General features: G+C 42.4%; 1 protein-coding gene across 2 annotated transcripts in view; it reads left to right on the top strand.

Annotated features, from left to right (window-relative positions):
* Positions 1 to 19552, top strand: part of STAG1 (STAG1 cohesin complex component) — a 135403-nt gene that overhangs the window by 40201 nt on the left and 75650 nt on the right. For both annotated transcript variants that reach the window (XM_063132354.1, XM_063132355.1), the window contains exon 2: positions 14617 to 14755. In XM_063132354.1, the coding sequence (XP_062988424.1) occupies positions 14727 to 14755 (29 nt within the window). In that variant the 5' untranslated portion in view covers positions 14617 to 14726. The remainder of the gene's footprint in view (positions 1 to 14616; positions 14756 to 19552) is intronic.

The following is a 19552-nucleotide window of genomic DNA, read 5'->3' as shown; positions in this document are numbered from 1 at the left end:
GCCTGACATAGAACATGATCCATGGGAAAATACATTGAGCACAGCACAGCAACAGAAACTTTACCTCAAGCATAATTTTGAATGCCCTTCCCTTCTTTTCCTCATTTGTTCTTTTGATATTGCTCTATGATCTCCTTTTTTTGGTTCAGTTTTCAGAACCAAAGTTCCATAGGGAATTCTATTCTGTGAGAGTCAAAAGTTGAGCCTTTTTAGTTCTAGCACTGCTGTTCTGAAATACTATTTTCAGGGAGGCCTGCCAAGTTGCTTCTGTGTTTTATATACATAAAGCTGTATCTGTTCTGCTAGGCTTTTGGCTGTGAATTACTGCTGCTGGGTGTGTATACTGATTTTATTGATAATATTTAGTTATTATGATTGTGCATTGCCTTGAGTATTAATTTTGATGGAAAGGCAATTCAGAAAAATTTAAAATACATAAAATAAGAAATGCTTCTTACCTTCTTAGATTTTTTTAAACTCATTGAAATACCTGTGTACAATTCTCCCACCATATCCAAACTGGATAAAGTCAGTTAGTGGCTACTGATTGCTTTAGTCCTTTAAAAATTAAATAGGGTTCCTTCACCCCCTTCTGATTTCCATTTGTTCATGAACCATTGATTGTGATAGATTGGTTATGTATTAATGAAATCTCTTGGTGGGCTCCGAATAGGTAATACAGAAGGTCAGGCCAGGAAATTGCAGAGCTTAATATAATTAATGGCCTTTCTCATCAGAACAACACTCCAGCTAACTCCAGGTATTTAAAGAAATGACTACACAAGTTACTTCCATGTTTCATCTCATCCATCTGGCACATCTTCTGGTGTTCCATAAGGAAGATGGTCAGTAACAAGCACAGGTTGCATCTTGGAATTTAGAATGACTTTGTTTTGTGGTAACTTTGATCTTTAAGTGAAAGAGAAAAAGCTATTCATCTACACTGTGTATATTAGGAACGGTGACATATCCTTTTCTAGATTGCTTAGCGCACTGCAGATTTCATTTCTCAAAGTGAGAATATTGCAATTTCCCTTGTGCATCCTCCATTGAAGGATGCTTAGAGTCCACATTTAAGGCCTTTATATGAAGCCATCTTTCTTTTATTTTAATATTTTGCTTCAAATCTCAGTACTTCATAATCTTGGCTTACTGTAGCCCAAGTTTCCCAACGTGGTGCCTTCCAGTTATTTTGGAATACAACTCTCAGCATACTTAACCATTGGCCATGCTGGCTGGGGCTGATGGGAGATAAAGTCCAAAATGTCTGGAGAACATCAGGATGGGAAGGCTGCTGTAGCCTTATCTTTTTACACATTCTCTTGACAGATAACTTCCACAAAGTGGCTCACTTATTTGCCAGTACCTCTGTTCTGTCCATCTAACAAATTGTAAATCATTGCCCAGGAATGAGAGCTCTCTGAAACTCAGGTTTCTAGTGACAGTGACATGGAGGAGTCAGAAGCAGTTCCTGGGCGTTCACAAATGGGGTCCTTGTACTTGGAACCTGCACTCTGTCTTCTCGATCCCCATGGATCACCGCTTCCCTCTGACTCAAAGGAGTGGACATCAGGTTCCTCTAGTGAGCAAGGAAGCCTTGTCAAGCATTTTCCAACCAGCTCCTCACTCCCCAGGCCCTCACTACCTAAAATAAGTCATAGTGTGGGAAAAGGGACTGTCCCTTTTAAAAAACACAGATGCAGCTCTTGAGGTAGAGCTCCCAGAAGGACCATTCCTGGCCTGGCTATAAAACCCTGTCAGTTGCTCTAATCCAGTGCTGGGGTGACTTGTACTTAGGAACCTAAGAAGCTGCCTTAGTCAGATGTTTGGTCCATCTAGCCCAGTATTTTCAACACTGACTGGCAGCAAGGACTCTCCAGGGTTTCAGGCAGGACTCTTTCTTCACCCAACCTGAACAAGACTGGAATCGAACCTGGGACCTTCTGCATGCAAAGTACGTGCTCTGTTACACTGAGCTATGGCCCCTCCCAACAGGGCTGGGCAGAGGTGGGGCCAGTTGGCATGGGCCTATGATTTTGAGGGGGCCTACTCCGAGAGGAGCTTCAATGTCCTAAAACGAATCAAGTCATACTTTCAGTCCACAGTGGTGCAAGAACGTTTGAATGGATTAGCAGTTTTGAACATTAACATTGACAACGCAAAGTTGCTTAATTTTTTTGTTGATGATGAATTTGCCCAAAGAAAAGCATGTAAAGCATTTCTGAATGTGAAGAAGTGATGTCTTATATACATCTTGAATAAAAGTGCTTGCAGTTACCTTTTTTATAAATTGTTCCAGTTCATATGTATTTAGAACTGATTAAAAAATACTTAATGAGCAGTTTGAAATGGGGCCTACATTTCCCATCTGGCCCAGGCCTATTACCAGCTTTGCCCTGCCCTGCCTCCCAATAGTCTAGCTGCAGGCCTGCTCTCCATGGTCCTGAAATTGCTCCAAGGCCTGAGCTGGTATCTGTGGTACTGGCCGTGGTACTAAAATCGCTCCTGTTCCAGTTGCCTGTTCTATGTTGTGCCGCTTTTCTTCAGGGAATTATTTTGAGACTGTAATTTATCTTGGAGGGTTGTCTTTTTCCTCCTGAAGGCTTTGACCTTGGTTGTAAATGGATTACTGCTCAAAAGGGCATGAATAGGTAAATTGGGACAAGTTGACAACTTCCCTAACTTGAATGGTAAACCATAATGGCACATAATGGTAAGTGATAATTGAAGGTTATATGCACAAGCAGGAATGTGCCTATGTGAAGTACTTCACTCAGTGCTCCCCCATCCTGTTCCGTGTGGCTGGGCAGTGGAATAAACCAGAATTTAGTTTAACTTTAGTAGACTCCTGGCTTGACATTACATATGTACCAGAAATTGTGGATCTGTTGCTAAACAAATCAACTTCAAATCCTGGATAGTTTTTGTGTTTTGTTTAGCAAACTAGAGATTATTTTAAACCACAATTTCTGGTTTATCAGACAAACCAGGAATCTGCTAAAAAGAAACTTAAGCCTGGTTATTTCTCCTGCCGATTGCATGAGGGGAGGGGGGAATGCAGAACCCTGGCACTTTGAATGGGCTCATTCCAGCTCATGCATGTAACCCTAAATTATGGTTTACCCTTATGTGCGAATACAGCCAGTGTCTCTGCACTGCCCAAGCTATCGTCTAAAATGCTTATTCAAAGTTGATGTGCAAAGTTATAGGTACCTTCAATCAATAGTCCCAATTGGTTTATTCATTTCTGGATTCCCTCCTATTAGTGCGTTATTGTATCACAATTCTATGTAAGCTGTTTTTGGATCTTCTCAATCAATTTATTGTTATACTTAGATCTTAAGTTAACACTAGAATTTATGTCAGAAATATTAAGCTCAAGAAAATTTCCACATGCAAAATACACTTCTTTTTGGTATATCTTTCATTTTGAGCTATTATGAGCTGTGCTTGCTAATGACAGGCATGTTATACTCACTGATGGTACTTAAAATGCATAACATGTATTGCAGAAAGCAGTGGTTGCTATAGCAACTTCCTAGTAGGTCACAGGCAATGTTGTGTATATATGATCTGGCTGTTAATGCACACTAATATGCCTGATGAAGAAAGGAGAAAGAAAGGAGCTAAGAAAGAGATAACTGAAACCTCTTGGAACTCACATTGTGACGCAAATTACTATAATTTCAGCAGTGATAGTAAATTGATGGAATGTTGTAGGTTAGCAGATTTTGTATGCTTAAATATATATTTAAGCTTTTACAACTCCCTCTCCAAAAAAAGCAACAACACCCTAATGGATTTGGAAAGGGCAGATAATATACATTATATACACCCCTTTCCATTTGTTTTTTTTTTTAAGCTAGTGATTTAATTTCCTTTCCTTTAATGTCCTTTTGTGTTAATTTGCTCAGCTTGTACATTGAGTGGATGCTATTGTTTTGCTTAACCCCTTAAAGGTCTAAGAATGCAATCCTGAGTGTGGGGTGGGGTGAGTACATGAAGTGGCAGATTTTCTGCCTCTTTTAGAAACCCTGCTGGCGCATGCCAGTCAGGCCAGAGGTGTGCAGGGCTAGATAGACATACCTTTACTTGTGCCATGTTCCTTGTTATTTTCTATCCACCCCCACCCCACAAGATCAGAGACCTGCCCTCTATGCCAGTTACAGGCTGGCATATTTATTTATTTATTTATTTATTTAATTACATTTATATACCGCCCCACAGCCGAAGCTCTCTGGGCGGTTTACAACATTTAAAAATAGTAAACATTAAAAGTATACAATTTAAAAACACACACATAAAAACAGTATAAAAACAACAGTATCCATTTAAAAACAACAATTGTGGGGTCCATTAAAAACAAACTTAACGTTGTTAAATGCTGTTAAAATGCTGTTAAAAATGCCTGGGAGAAGAGAAAAGTCTTGACCTGGCGCCGAAAAGATAACAATGTTGGCGCCAGGCGAGCCTCATCGGGGAGATCATTCCACAGTCGGGGGGCCACCACTGAAAAGGCCCTCTCCCTTGTTGCCATCCTCCGAGCTTCCCTTGGAGTAGGCACTCGGAGGAGGACCTTAGATGTTGAGCGCAGTGTACGGGTAGGTTCATGTCGGGAGAGGCGTTCCATCAGGTATTGTGGTCCCAAGCCATGTAGGGCTTTATAGGTTAAGACCAGCACCTTGAATTGGGCTTGGAAACATATAGGCAGCCAATGCAAGCGGGCCAGAATCGGTGTTACATGCTCAAACCTCCCTGTTCCAGCTATCAATCTGGCCGCCGCATTTTGCACAAGCTGCAGCTTCCGGACCGTCTTCAAAGGCAGCCCCATGTAGAGGGCATTGCAGTAATCTAATTTGGAAGTTACCAGAGTATGGACAACTGAAGCTAGGTTATCCCTGTCCAGATAGGGGCGTAGCTGGGCCACCAACCGAAGTTGGTAGAAAGCACTCCGTGCCACCGAGGCCACCTGAGGCTCAAGTGACAAAGATGGTTCTAGGAGAACCCCCAAGCTACGAACCTGCTCCTTCAGGGGGAGTGCAACCCCATCCAGAACCGGTTGAACACCCCCCATCCGATCAGAGGAACCACCCACCAGCAGCATCTCAGTCTTGTCTGGATTGAGCTTCAGTTTATTAGCCCTCATCCAGTCCATTGTCGCAGCCAAGCACCGGTTCAGCACATCCACAGCCACACCTGATGAGGATGAAAAGGAGCAGTAGAGCTGCGTGTCGTCAGCGTACTGATGACAGCGCACTCCAAAACTCCGGATGACCGCACCCAACGGTTTCATGTACATGTTAAACAGCATGGGGGACAAGACCGATCCCTGCGGAACTCCATACTGAAGAGTCCACGGGGCCGAGCAATGTCCCCCAAGCACCACCTTCTGGAGCCGTCCCGCTAAGTAGGAGCGGAACCACTGCAGTGCAGTGCCCCCCACTCCCAACTCAGCCAGACGTTCCAGAAGGATACCATGGTCGATGGTATCGAAAGCCGCTGAGAGATCAAGGAGAATCAACAAAGTCACACTTTGGAGGGCAAGTCTCTGATCTTAGGGCCTCTTCACTGGATAAAGGGGCTTTGGATCCAGTGACTTCAAGGTCCACCTCAGCCTGCTGTACCCCTGGAATATCCTGTTTTGGGGGCTACCACTGCCTATCAACAGTGGGAACACAGCAGGCAGTAGATTTATGCACACTAATTGAATCCTCTAAATTGAATGCACATACACTACTGGCGGAGTTCATCTCCATCACATCTTAACCCCTTCAGATGGCTGTCCTAGGGGGTTAGGATTGCTCTATAAATACTCTGATATGGTGCATGGGAAGCATCATAAACCTGTTATATTATTGCATACATTCTTGACTGATTGCAGAATTGTACACAATTCGGCGTTTAATATATAGGGCATCTGGTGTTCTGGAACTATAGCACTTTTTTGTTTTGTAATCTAGATTCTAGATATTAAAGGTAGCTTTGGTATTTGCAGTTTCTTTGGATAATACCAAGTTGCAATTTTAAATGGATGCATGATATGAATTGGATTTCCTTTCCTAGAACTCCTGGTCAAGAAGCATAATGCAGAAATTGTGGTGAAATAATTTCCTCATTGGTTTTCTGCAGTACTGGAACATCTGAAACAAACAAATATAAATTATTTACAGTCCTAGGCCCAATGGGAGGGGATACATAGCAATGGAGAATCAAGTTCCAGGGAGACTTGCAACATTTTTAAAAGCTATGCATTTGCCTCAAAAGTAAAATCTGTTCTTTCTGGGCATGGCTTTCACATTTTTTTCCATTTGTTTATATTTGGATCATTATATATCATTATCTTCAGAGTGGGATGATGTGTAGACTACTCTTGTATTAGGAAAAGTGAAATTATTGTGTTAAGATCACCTAATAGGATAAAAGCCAAAACATTTTGAAGAGTTTGGAAATTCCTTGCTCTGTTTGTATGAGCTTGCATCTAAGTGATTGGCATATATACCTCTTTTGGTAGACTTTGTTACAATAGATTTGTTATGGGGGGAAAGGAAATAAAATAACTTCACACGAATTGTCAAAATAATGTAGGAACAGTTCAGTTCAGTTTATTACTCAGTAGGCAACCAGGCTTTTGCATATACAACAAACTAAAACTTGAAAACAAGAAATGCCAACTTTAAAGGAATCTAACTAAGCATAATGATTAAAAAGAGAAATAGCTTAGAAACAAGGTTGTTTTGATTTGATTGTGCCCGTGGCACTTAACAGGGACCAAGGATTGCCATCATGCTAGCCTCTTCTTTATTCAGCTTTTAAACTATTAGGAACTGTCACAAGGAAGATAGACTCATGATTGGTGACAGCTGGAACCATCATATTGGCACTTTGGGGAGTAATATTTATTTAGGCTTCTCTGTTTTCAGTCCTGTTGTGTTACTTTAGCTGTTCTTACCATCTTGACAGGAAGGAAAGAACAAGTAGAACCATTTGATTAGCTTGGTCTTCAGGCTAGGACTTTGTGTAGAAAAGTTAACAGAACTATTGGCATTTTATATATGCAATTTTATTTTAAAAGTTCTGTTATTTATCTTAGGCTCCTGTCAGCCATTATAGAAGTAAAACTGGCATGTTGGCAGAAGGAGTTCCTGGAACCTAACTTCCCTATCTGGGTGGGTTTCTGAGAGGAAGGGGGATCTCCAAAAATTTGGCTGAGGTACCTTTTGCCAGCAGAGTGTCTCCTCACAGAAAATGCCTCCTCTTGATTTTCATTGGTCCATCTTTCCCCTTTGCCACTGCCCACCCCATTTAGGAGCGGGATCTCCAACTCTGTCTAGCATTTGGGGTGGGGGAGGCATCTGGCGGCTGCTGGGGGAAGGCGAGGAGAGGAAAGTTAGCTTTCTAGAACTTCCTTTTGCCAGCTTGACGTAAATTATGTTTCCGTAAATCTTTTTTTAAGAATCAATTATTATTAAGTAGATAAAGTATTTTTGGAAACTATTTTCAGATGGGTAGCTGTGTTACGCTGTTGCAGCACAAAAATAATAATAATTGTGGCACTTTAAATACTAACAAATTCTGGCATAAGTTTTTATAAACACTGTGTACTTCATCAGATGCATTGTTCACAAAAGCTGATGCCAGAATAAATAAATTTGTTAGACTTTAAGGTGCCACAAAACTGTTTGCTGTTATTATTGGAAAGGTGTTCCAGATATAATGGTCAAAGAAAATGTGTAAGAAACATTTCAGATCAGTTTTTATCATATAATCCTGAAATGGGTTAGAGTGTCCAAAGCCTTTAGTCTATACTGATCTTGTATGTAGGCTAAAAATCATAGCACAGATTCTCAGCACTCCAGGTACTCAGTTCAGAAAGATGACAAATTATTTCTATACGTGTCTCAGGCATGTATCTATGTCATTGGGCAATTTAAACTGTAGGTGTATACCTGAGTGACAAACTGCTTGCTCCAGGTGAGTGAGAAACTGCAGGGGTGATGTAGTCTCTTGGATTTTTTATAGTGTTTAGTGGAGTACTACATGGGGGGAAATGAGCATTGTTGCAAAGTGGGTGAAAGGGAAGAAATAAAAGTTTTGCTAAATGGCAGACATTGAAGTTAGAAGGTAATAAACGCAGGTGGGACTTGCAACAAAATGTTACAGTGTTAAATGCTCCCTGTTCAGGATTGCAGCCAATCTATTCCCTGGTACCCCACTCCCCAGCAATCAGTATTCTGTAGCCACTGAGCATGCTCAGTTCTCATTGGGCTGTTTTTGTCCCTTTCCCCCCTCCCCCGAGGGTTTTAAAAAAGTTTTCTTGTATTTTTGCAAACCTTTTGACTCATTCCCTGCAATCAATACATAGGTCATATCAGAAACTTGAATTGTAGGGAGGCTATTTAATCATTACCTTGGAAGTAGAAGTTTTAGCAGCAATGTAATTTGCATTCATTTCAAAGGGCAAGACATTTCCAGCTAGGATAGAAATGGTTTGATACTCTTGCACAAAGAACTAGCAAGTCCACATATGGAATTTTGTGCCCACTTCTGTTCAGCCATAAGTGAGATTTTAAATGTAATTAGGCTGGCTATTGCCAGTAGGAGAGAACTTGATTAATTGATCAGTCATGTAATGTCTAATACAAGTCAAGTATTAAAAACATTAATTTATTAGAATGCTAATGAAGAACATAAAATTAAGCAAATTATAAAAATATCCCGATCTGGAAGACTCCAGAGTCTAGTCAAAGGATCTGTGCAATGCATCATGTCAAGTCACATGGGGGGGGAGAGATCATTTTACCTCAGTATGGTTGCAGTTGTAGGCTGTGTCTTATATTCATGGAATATTTCACAATTCAGTTGACTGCACCATTCCATTTTAGTGCTGGAATGGCAAAGTGCTACAATGTTCCCTGCACATTATTTAGTGATCAGTGTGCGTTTCTCCTTTTACCCCACTTTAGGATTTCTGCAGTTTTGTCCTTGATCTGCTCATTTCACTTTTGATTTTGTGTGTGTGTGTTGGTCAAATGATTTACTTCTGGTATTGAATAACACTTTCTCTTGATGAAAGTGAAACACTTTCACTTTCTCTTTTATTCTTGGAATCTCTTTTTCTTTAGTCTTGTTACATAATTCTGATTGTCAATGCTTTATGGGTGTCTCAGAACTACATAAAGCTTGTTACGGATAAGATGGGATTGTCTAGTTTCTACCTTTTCCTGCTTTTTTCTGTTTGTGTGACACTTCTTTAATGGTGGGTGTCATGTAACTAGGAGCCCCCTGTAAGTTCCTTGCTCCTGGAGGTCACTGGGTCCAGACTTTTCCTGTGACTCCCCAAAATACCAGCTGTTACTACCTACAGATTTATAGAGAGCAGTAAGACTCTCCACTTGTGGAGTGAGATATGAAAATTTACAAATCCACCCAGACCAGTGTGGGAGGGCTGTGGAACATAGGTATCTAAAAGTATAAACATTTATTTATTATTTTCCAGTTAACGCTCAAAACAAAAAATAATAATAAAAATAATTCTAAAAACCTAACATCACATCTCTGCTTTCAGTAGCTTCTCTCGCTCTCTCCCCATTCACCACTTGTCTCTGAATCTACTCACTGACTAACTTAACTAACTTTGGCTCCTAATTCCTTTCACTACCTTTCCATCTCAACTCCACTCCCTCCTTTCCTGATGTCTCCCTAACTCCCCTGTCCTCATTCTAACTAACTTTCCCCCAACTGCCACTAACTCCACCCAAGATTCCATTCTGGCTCTAACTGCCAATCATTCCCTCTTCTCACTCTTCTGTTATAGTGTGGTAGTGCTGTGGAAGCTGTGTTTGTGTGGGGTGATCTTTTCCTTCATTATGTGTGGACCTCCTAAGATTTGGTCATCTCTTTATGAAAAATTGGGGCCAGTTATCACTTCTCTGAGATTCCTTCTTCTGGACTTTTCTTTCCCTCCTTCTTGTGGACCAATATCTCTCCCATTCCTCCTTTCCTGGGGCCTTAGCTACATCATCAGAACACCACCCCCTTCCCAAGCTCCTATTTCTTCTGCCCCTCTTTCCTTGGTCCCTCTTTTATATCAAAGCAGCTCAAGCAATTGTTTTGGGAGAGCATTCATCACCCACACCACAGAAACCTACAATAGACTGTATTTGTTTGAAATGTAACTTGCATATAAGTGCCAGAATGCAGATCATGAACTTCTTTCTTTAGTATAAAAGCATTCATTTGGGCTTCGATGTAATTTTTAAACATATAAATAGTGAATGTCAGGATTCTTCATTTTTTCTAATTTTAGCAGTTTGCAATCACAATAACTGAAAGCTAGTCAGTACCCCTGAGACCTGGGGTTCTGTGGATTTTGGTGGGAGCCAACTTCTGTTTTTCAGAATAGAACTGTTCTTGATCTCAAAATGTAAAGATTAGTTATGATCCTACTGAATTTAAATTTTGTTTTTAAGTTAGAATATAAGATGTTTTACCACTGTATCTTTGTTAATATCAATGCACTTGCACTCTGTACGTATTGGGCAGCCACTGTACTTCTGCTGATTCTGTTGCACTCCTGGGACCTACTGCTTGCACGTCAGGAACTAGCACTTCCAACATAATCCTGAAAATGAATGGAACTTGTAATTTCTGGAACTGGACAGATTTGCAAGTTCCACTGACTTGCCACATTCCGGAAATGAGTGTTTCACTCATTTCTAATTGCCGCAGCATCTACTACCTTCCTCTTGCGCTGGTGGATCCCACTAGTTGTGGGCAGTGTTGGATACCGTTCATAATGTACTTACATTCGGCGTAAAACATTATATGAAGACAACTTTTAATGCAGTTAGCAAGACTGAAGAGGCTGTCTGTATCTTTCTCATAGAATAGATAGTGTTGACCCACAGCATATATATATATATATATCATGTCTGGGGCCTTGAAGTGTTCTGAGTGTTTAGAAAGAGACAGTTCTTCTTCGTGGTCTCTATGCATCACACATATGGGCTTTGCGCCTGTGCAGAGACCAGACCGGAACCTTCTATAGCTGAGTGGAACGTTTTTGGCGGGAACCCCTCCCCCACGCTACCGCGCACGTCCATGGGGTTCCCGCCCTTACCTCAGTTCTTCATCGTCCGCCATTGTGCTTAGACCATAGAACCAAACCTCTTAGCGTTTTCTCTTTAAAATCCTTTTTTACTTCAAATCTTTCCTCTTTTCGCTTATTTCTCACTTCTTAACATCTTTTCTTCTATTCTATCTAAAAAAAAAATAATTTTTTTTTTTTAGTAGTTAGATTTTCCTCAGCGATTTCGATCGCGGCGCTTAGCCGTATGGCAGTTAAGGCCCCATTTCGCAAGTGTGTGAAATGTGGAGCTAAGCTCCCTCTATCCCAGATCCACCTCCCTTTGCGAACCGCCTAGCACCACATTACCATCAATGGGAGTCAATAACATCGGACTCCTGGGTGCTCACTATCATCAACTCGGGGTATGCCAGCGAGCTCGATGTCCTTCCTCCTTCTTCGGGGGTGAAAGTAACGGTGCCATCCCCTCCTCTGCTTCTCGAGGTACAGACCCTCCTAGCGAAAGGAGCCATCTCTCCAGTACCCGCAGAGGAACTCAAGCAGGGGTTTTTCTCCCGATACTTCACGGTCCCGAAAAAAGATCTGGTAGCGGACATTTCAACCACCCTCAACCTGTTGGTTTCGTTGGGTCTGTGGGTCAACGAGGAGAAATCCATCTTGACCCCACAGCAGAAGCTGGACTTCATAGGGGTAACCCTATCGTCTCGGGACGGGAGAGCATACCTGCCCTCAACCAGAGCAAGCACCCTTCAAGAGTTAGCCATCGCTACCGAGAGCCGCCGAAAGGTCTCGGCATGGACAATTCAGAGGCTATTAGGCTTGATGGCAGCTACAACTGCAGTCATCAGGTTTGCAAGACTCAGAATGAGAATATTGCAGGCCTGGTTTTTAAGAACTTTCGATCTTCGACACGATGCCCGGCGAACTTACCTGTCGATCCCGACGCAAGTAAGGGCATCTCTGAAATGGTGGTTTTCGATGTCAACGCTCCCAGAAGGAGTTCCCTTCCAGCAAGAAACTCCTTCGGTAATGATCATGACGGATGCATCGTTGATCGGATGGGGAGCACACTGTGACTCCCTCACAGCTCAGGTCCGTTGGCCTCCTTCCCAGAGGAACATCATATCAACCACCTAGAACTGCTAGTGGTGGAGAATGCAATAAAAACTTTTTCACAAATGATCGAGGGCCGAAACGTCCTGATCGCGACGGACAACACCACGGTAGTGGCGTACATCAACAGACAAGTTGGGACAAGGTCTCATCCTCTGAATCGATCGGCACGCAGGATTTGGAACTGGTGCATAAAGAGAAATACTCACCTGACGGCGATCCATGTAGAGGGCAAGGAAAACATCATCGCGGACGCCCTCAGCAGGTCTTTCCACGTCGACCACGAATGGGAGCTCGATACCAAAGTAAGAGACGTTCTCTTTCGGTACTGGAGCCTCCCTGCTGTCGATGTCTTCGCTACCGAAGAAAACGCAGCTTGTTCCAGGTTCTGCAGCAGAGCAGGAAGAGGAAAGCACTCGCTAGGAGATGCTTTCACCAGAACCTGGAAAGGAAATCTTCTTTACATCTTTCCTCTGTTTCCACTGTTGACGAAGGTGCTGGCCAGAATCCAGTCGGATAGGTCGGACTGCATCCTTATCACACCGTGGTGGCCTCGACAGACGTGGTTCTCCCACGCCCTTCAACTGTCGGACAGGGATTACATCAGACTCCCGCCGATACCGACACTGTTGTCTCGACACCAGGGCAGGTTTCGACACGCAAACCTGTCAACCCTCAAGATGACGGCATGGTATCATCCATTCCTCCTCTCGTACCACGGATTTAACTGTAGACCATATATTGTTGGCATCACTAAAGCCTTCAACGAGAAAATCTTACGCGGCAAAGTGGAAGAGATTTCAAACTTTTGCCTTGGAAAACGATCAAGCACCTGAATCTTGCCCTTTGTCATTGATTCTCAAATACCTATTGGCACTTTATCAGCAGGGACTCGAACTCACTTCCATCAGAGTTCACTTAGCGGCTATTACGTCTTTTCATCGAGGCATGGATGGTTTTACACCTTTTGTACATCCAACATCGAGGAAATTTTTAAAGGGGCTTAAAAATATGATACCGACAGTAAAGAGTATCGTTCCACCATGGAGCCTATCAGTGGTGTTACAGGCATTGACAAAGAAGCCCTTTGAGCCCATGGCCTTATCTGACCCTAGGCTTCTAACATTCAAGACTGTCTTTTTAGTAGCCATCATTTCTGCTAGACATGCAAGTGAGCTTAGAGCTCTCAAGATAGATGCTCCTTACACTATCTTTCACAAAGATAAGGTTGTGTTACGCACAGACCCTGCCTTCTTGCCTAAGGTAGTGTCAACCTTTCATCTGTCCCAATATATCACTCTACCAGCTTTCTTTCCGAATCCAACAACACCTGTTGAGTTTTCTTTACATACACTTGATGTAAGGAGAGCTCTTGCCTTTTACAAGGCTAGGACAGAGAGTTTTAGGGAAACAAAGCAATTGTTTATTTGTTATGGTGAGCCTTATAAGGGACTCCCTGTTTCATGCCAGCAACTGTCACGCTGGATTGTAGAGACAATTGAACTTGCTTACTCATCTCTAAACTAGAGCTTGTGAAACCTGTGACAGCTCATTCTACCAGAGCTGTCGCAACATCTGTTGCCTTCAGCAGAGGTGTTCCCTTGACAGAAGTCTGTAGAGCTGCAACGTGGTCCACTCCATCCACGTTTGTTAGGCACTACAGTTTGGACACCCGTGCTAGGCACGACTGCTCGTTTGGAAGGACAGTGCTCTCGGAGATCTTCAGATGATGCACCAACCCACCTCCAAAGATATGTCAGCTTGATACTCGCCCATATGTGTGATGCATAGAGACCACGAAGAAGAAATGCAGGTTGCTTACCTGTAACTGTAGTTCTTCGAGTGGTCATCTATGCATTCACACAACCCACCCACCATCCCCACTTGGTGGTGTGAGACTTACAGATGACACAGTTATACGTGGAATGTACTTTATTTTATTTACACTCATGTTTATGGGGGCACAATGTCGGACTCCTGTAAACTGAGGTAAGGGCGGGAACCCCATGGACGTGCGCGGTAGCGTGGGGGAGGGGTTCCCGCCAAAAACGTTCCACTCAGCTATGGAAGGTTCCGGTCTGGTCTCTGCGCAGGCGCAAAGCCCATATGTGTGAATGCATAGATGACCACTCGAAGAACTACAGTTACAGGTAAGCAACCTGCATTTCCAAATACTGTGCAATCTATGTTAATCTAGTGAAGTGAACTACAATTCGTATCATTCATGTGAGGATGTGGTAAGGATACTATGCAACTCTTCCTGTTGATTTTGTACATTTGAAATGGTAGGGCTGGAAAAACAGAAGTGACCCTGATTGAGAGACTCATCCTCCCAACTTTGTATAGATGTTGTTGTATTAGATCTATTGTTTAATTTCAGAATTGTGATTTTAACTAGCTTTTGTTTTGTTTTATAGGTTGGACTTGGAAATTGCTTTGAAAATAGTTACGACGACCTTGGCTGACAAAGACACCTCTACAAAAGATACTCATTTGATTCTATTAACAGTTCATACTGGGCTACAAAATGATTACTTCAGAGTTACCAGTGTTGCAGTGAGTAGTTTTCCAAATAAATATATATGTATTCATAGTTCATATGATCAGTGCAGCAAATTAGAGGTAGGGGTGAGGGGCAAGGGTATTGTGTCTAAAACAGGATTTGTGGTAGAATGGGCATACCTCTTGGATTTTTAGGACTTGAGATGTTAGAGCTGCATGCTAGTGTTTGAAATGAAAGTATGATTTGACTGCAGTTGCATCCTCTCCCATGCTCAGTGTATGAATCCTACAATCAGGAAGTTACACTGAGCCAAAATCTAGTCCAAATTATTTGTAAATCTCTGAATGCAAATTGAACCAGATTAAAATCAGATTACAGGGGCAAAGTTCTGACTAAAAGCCTGGTGATATATTGATCCCAGTCAGCAGATTTCTTGATTTAAGGCTCGTACCCATTATAGTTGCATAGTGAATGGAAATAGCTTGTAAAATCATAGCGAAATACAGATCCTTTTTACTTGGCCAAGTTAATGGAAACTTCGTGGTATCTCCCAAGAGGCACATTGGTCTGAATTTTCATAAATAATATATAAAAAGCATTGTGAGGTGGAGTGGGGATGGTACAAAACTAGTTACTCAATCAAAACTGGCTGTAGCTAGAATTAAATTGAAACAACTAATCATAGCTGTTCTCTTAGCTGGAAGTGAATCACGGTATTTTTTGAGAATGCCACTCGCATCTTTATTCTGTGTAACAAACTTGCAGTGTTTATGTTCTCTATTGCTGTTTCTATTGTTACTTGCCCTGACCATTGGGTTCAAAGTAAGATATAAGCCAAAAAGGCATATAAATGAATGCCTATGAAATTGTTTCATGTTAAAAATTATGGTAAAAGTTGCAGAGCGACTGTGGGATGTAAAATGTCACGGATGCTGGCAACGTTATAGGTCATATCATATGTATATGCTGATTCTGTCTCTCGAGGCTCATTAAAATGTGGATAAAACTAATGGTTTTAAGGATTTCCTTTTTAAAAAGAACATAGAATATTCCAGATAGGTCAGAAAAAATACTGTTTACATTTTGATGGCTTTGCAGAATTTTTATTATCCAGAGCCAATTAGAGGTAATGATGCATTGACCTGTTTACACCTTGTGTGGCATTCATATGCTTCAAGATGCCTCCCATATTGACTAATCTCGTTAATCCCATCCAGCCATACCTTCCGATGTTTGTTTGATTGATTGCCTGTGACTGCTGCTTATTATCACAGCAGACCTTGTTATCCATCTTATCCCCTTCATGCAATGCAACTGTGCGTAGTTTCTCATACCAGCAGTAAACAGGTGGTTATGAGCTGGTAGGAGTCTGGGTCGGGGAAGTGATTAATGCCTCTTTACGAGAGGGAGTGGTCCCGGGCCGCCTGAAAGAGGTGGTGGTGAGACCACTCCTAAAGAAACCTTCCCTGGACCCGGAAAATCTTAATAACTATAGACCGGTGGCAAATGTTCCATTCCTGGGCAACGTCCTTGAGCGGGTGGTTGCAGGCCAGTTACAGACACCCTTGGATGAGACTGATTATCTGGATCCATTTCAGTCGGGCTTCAGGCCTGGTTTTGGCACGGAAATAGCCTTGGTCGCCCTGTATGATGACCTATGTCAGGAGAAAGACAGGAGAGGGAGTGTGACTGTTGATTCTCCTCGACCTCTCAGTGGCTTTCAATACCATTGACCATGGTATCCTTCTGGGACGACTCGCTGAGCTGGGAGTGGGAGGTACTGCTTTGCAGTGGTTCCGCTCCTGTTTGGCGGGTCGGATACAGAAGATGGTGCTTGGGGAACATTACTTGGCCCCATGGACTCTCAAGTATGGGGTCTCACAGGGGTCGGTTTTGTCCCCCATGTTGTTTAACATTTACATGAAGCCGCTGAGTGCGGTCATCCGGAGCTTTGGAGTGTGCTGTCATCAGTATGCTGATGACATGCAGCTCTATTTCTCCTTTTCATCTTCAGCAGGAGAGGCTGTGGATGTGTTGAACCGGTGCCTGGCTGCAATAATGGACTGGATGAGGGCTAATAAACTGAAACTCAATCCAGACAAGACTGAGATGCTGTTAGTAGGTGATTCCACTGACAGGATGGGGGTGTTCTACCAGTTCTGGATGGGATTGCACTCACCTGGAAGGAGTAGGTTTGTAGCTTGAGGGTTCCTTTAGATCCATCATTGTCACTTGAGGCTCAGGTGACCTCGGTGGCACGGAGTGCCTTTTACAAACTCCAGTTGGTGGCCCAGCTACGCCCCTATCTGGACAGGGATAACCTGGCTTCTGTTGTCCATGCTCTGGTAACCTCCAGGTTAGATTACTGCAATGCACTCTACGTAGGGCTGCCTTTGAAGACGGTTCGGAAGCTGCGGCCTTGTGCAAAATGCAGCGGCCAGATTAATTTCGGGAACCAGAAGGTTCGACCATGTAACACCTGCTCTGGTCGGCTTGTACTGGCTGCCTGTATGTTTCCGAGCCCAATTCAAGGTGCTGGTTTTGACCTATAAAGCCTTACACAGCTTGGGACCACAATATCTGACGGAACACCTCTTCCAGCGTGAATATACCCGGTCACTACATTCAACATCTAAGGTCCTCCTCCGGGTGCCTACTCCGAGAGAGGCTCAGAGTGTGGCAACGAGGGACAGGGCCTTTTCGGTGGTGGCCCCCAGACTATCTCCCTGACGAGGCTCGCCTGGCGCCAACGCTGCTATCTTTCCGGCGCCAGGTTAAGACTTTCCTCTTTGCCCAGGCATATGGCAGCACATCTTAATCACCCACATGTTTAGTTTTTTTAACGGTTTTTAATGCTTTATGTGTGTATGTTCTGTGTTTTAAAATTTTAAATTTTGTATACTTGTTTTTATCTCAATTTTAGAATTTCTGTAAACCACCCAGAGAGCTCTGGCTATGGGTTATTATAAGTGTAATAAATAAATAAATAAATTAACCTTGTGGTAGTTCAAATAGCCAGAGTATGGATAAGATCCAGGGGAGGTGGGGGCAGAGAACTTCTTTGACAACCCTCCCAGTGAGTGTCCCAATCTGAAGATGTCTGAGCTGAGTAAAAATTAGGGATCCACAAATTGGCTTGCCAGCTCACTCACCAGGGAGGGGCAAGAGCCCCCATTCTTCTGTCAAGCAGAACACTGGTGCTACATAGGTTTCTATCCCACAACTCTCATTCCCACTGCTTTTTTTCAAACTGGTAAGAATAAGTAGGATTTCCCTCCAAATTGTTTCTTATCCTTCTTCATATCCTGCAAAAGTAAGAGAAGACACTGCTTTTCTCCCAAGCCCTCTGTACATGCCAGAGGATGCAGGAGTAAGGAAATTGATGGCAACCACAAATAACATCTGGCTAGTAAAGCAAATCAATATTTGTGGACCATTGGTAACAACTATGAAAGTGGAGAATCTCCATTTGTTCACTTTTACTTACACATAGAAAACAGCTTAACCATTCAGAGCTTTATTGAACAGAAGAAGTGATGGAGTGAGTTCTGAAAGCGGGATATCTTTTTAATTAACACATTTTATTACTGGCAGGAAAGATTGCTGTGAAATAGGTTTCTGTTTAGTGTGTTGGACCTCAGACCTTACCTCTGCCTTGTATTCAGTCTTTTGGGAAGGTTACTTGTCATTTGCCACACGTCCCGTGAAAGCTGTTCTGTGGTGGTGCCCAGGACAGTTTCTCAAGTTATCCTCCATATGCTGGTTTGCACCTTCTTCCATAATTTGCTGGCTGGTTTAGGCAAGTTATCTCTCAGACTCAGTCTTTTGTAAGTGTAAAATGAGGAAAATGTTGTCCAGAGTGTCTTCAAAATAATGCTCAATGCCTGAACAATATACTGCTTGTGTGTGCTTTTGCATGTGATTTGATGTATTGTCTGTGGCTGGACTCATCTGCTCTGTATGACTTTGTAGTCTGTATAGCTTTAGATCTGTCTGTGATGGCCTGATATCATGATATTAGAAATATCTGTGATGGCCTAATATCATGATGTTAGCAATAAAGACTGATCTCTTCCGGCAGGCCTACCCAGTTGAATTTTAAGATGCCTTTTAATAATCTGCTGCTTTTTAATATTGTATTAGTTTTATACATTTTTAATCAATTATATGTATTTTATGGTGTTTTGTTTTTTTGTTGTACCCTGCCTCGCTCCAGAGGGAGAGGTGGGTAAGAATTATTATTATTATAATTATTATTGGAAATTTTTAAGCATGTGACAAAGCATTGCCACTTTAGGGAACAAAAAGCTTTGTCTTTAGGCTCCACTTCTTGGACCCACCACCAGGCTCTTCGCAGACTCTCCAAATGTTTTATTTCAAAAGGTGGCAACTCTGTGACCACCTTATTTGCTCTTTGTATGAAATATCCTAGCATGGTATAGTAGTGGTTGGGAAAGCCTGGGTTTAAACCCTTACTGGATGGCCTTAAGCCAATTAACATCTCTCAGTGTAACCTACACCATATGTACTGTATAAAAACCCTGAAACTGTATACGTACTGTATAACAACCCTATAGTCCACAAAAGCTTGTTTGCCAGAATAAGTAGACAAACCTTTGGGACCATAGGCACATTTGTCTATTTGAGAATTTGGCAGTTCCAGAGACCCCACTGCCCAATGATGATCAAAACTAAAAGGTTTAAATTTCTGGGCAAAAAAGAAAAGGAGAAAAGTCTTCCCTGCTGGTGTTGAAAAGTCATAAGTTTTAGCATAAGATGAACTTTCCTGAGAGGCAGACACCTCAACCAACAAGGCTTTTTCTTTGGTCACCAGCCTGTAGTCTTTGTTT

The sequence above is a fragment of the Elgaria multicarinata genome, chromosome 8, assembly GCF_023053635.1.
Source record: "Elgaria multicarinata webbii isolate HBS135686 ecotype San Diego chromosome 8, rElgMul1.1.pri, whole genome shotgun sequence".
Classification (NCBI taxonomy): Eukaryota; Metazoa; Chordata; class Lepidosauria; order Squamata; family Anguidae; genus Elgaria; species Elgaria multicarinata.
This window is presented reverse-complemented; position numbering and strand designations above follow the sequence as displayed.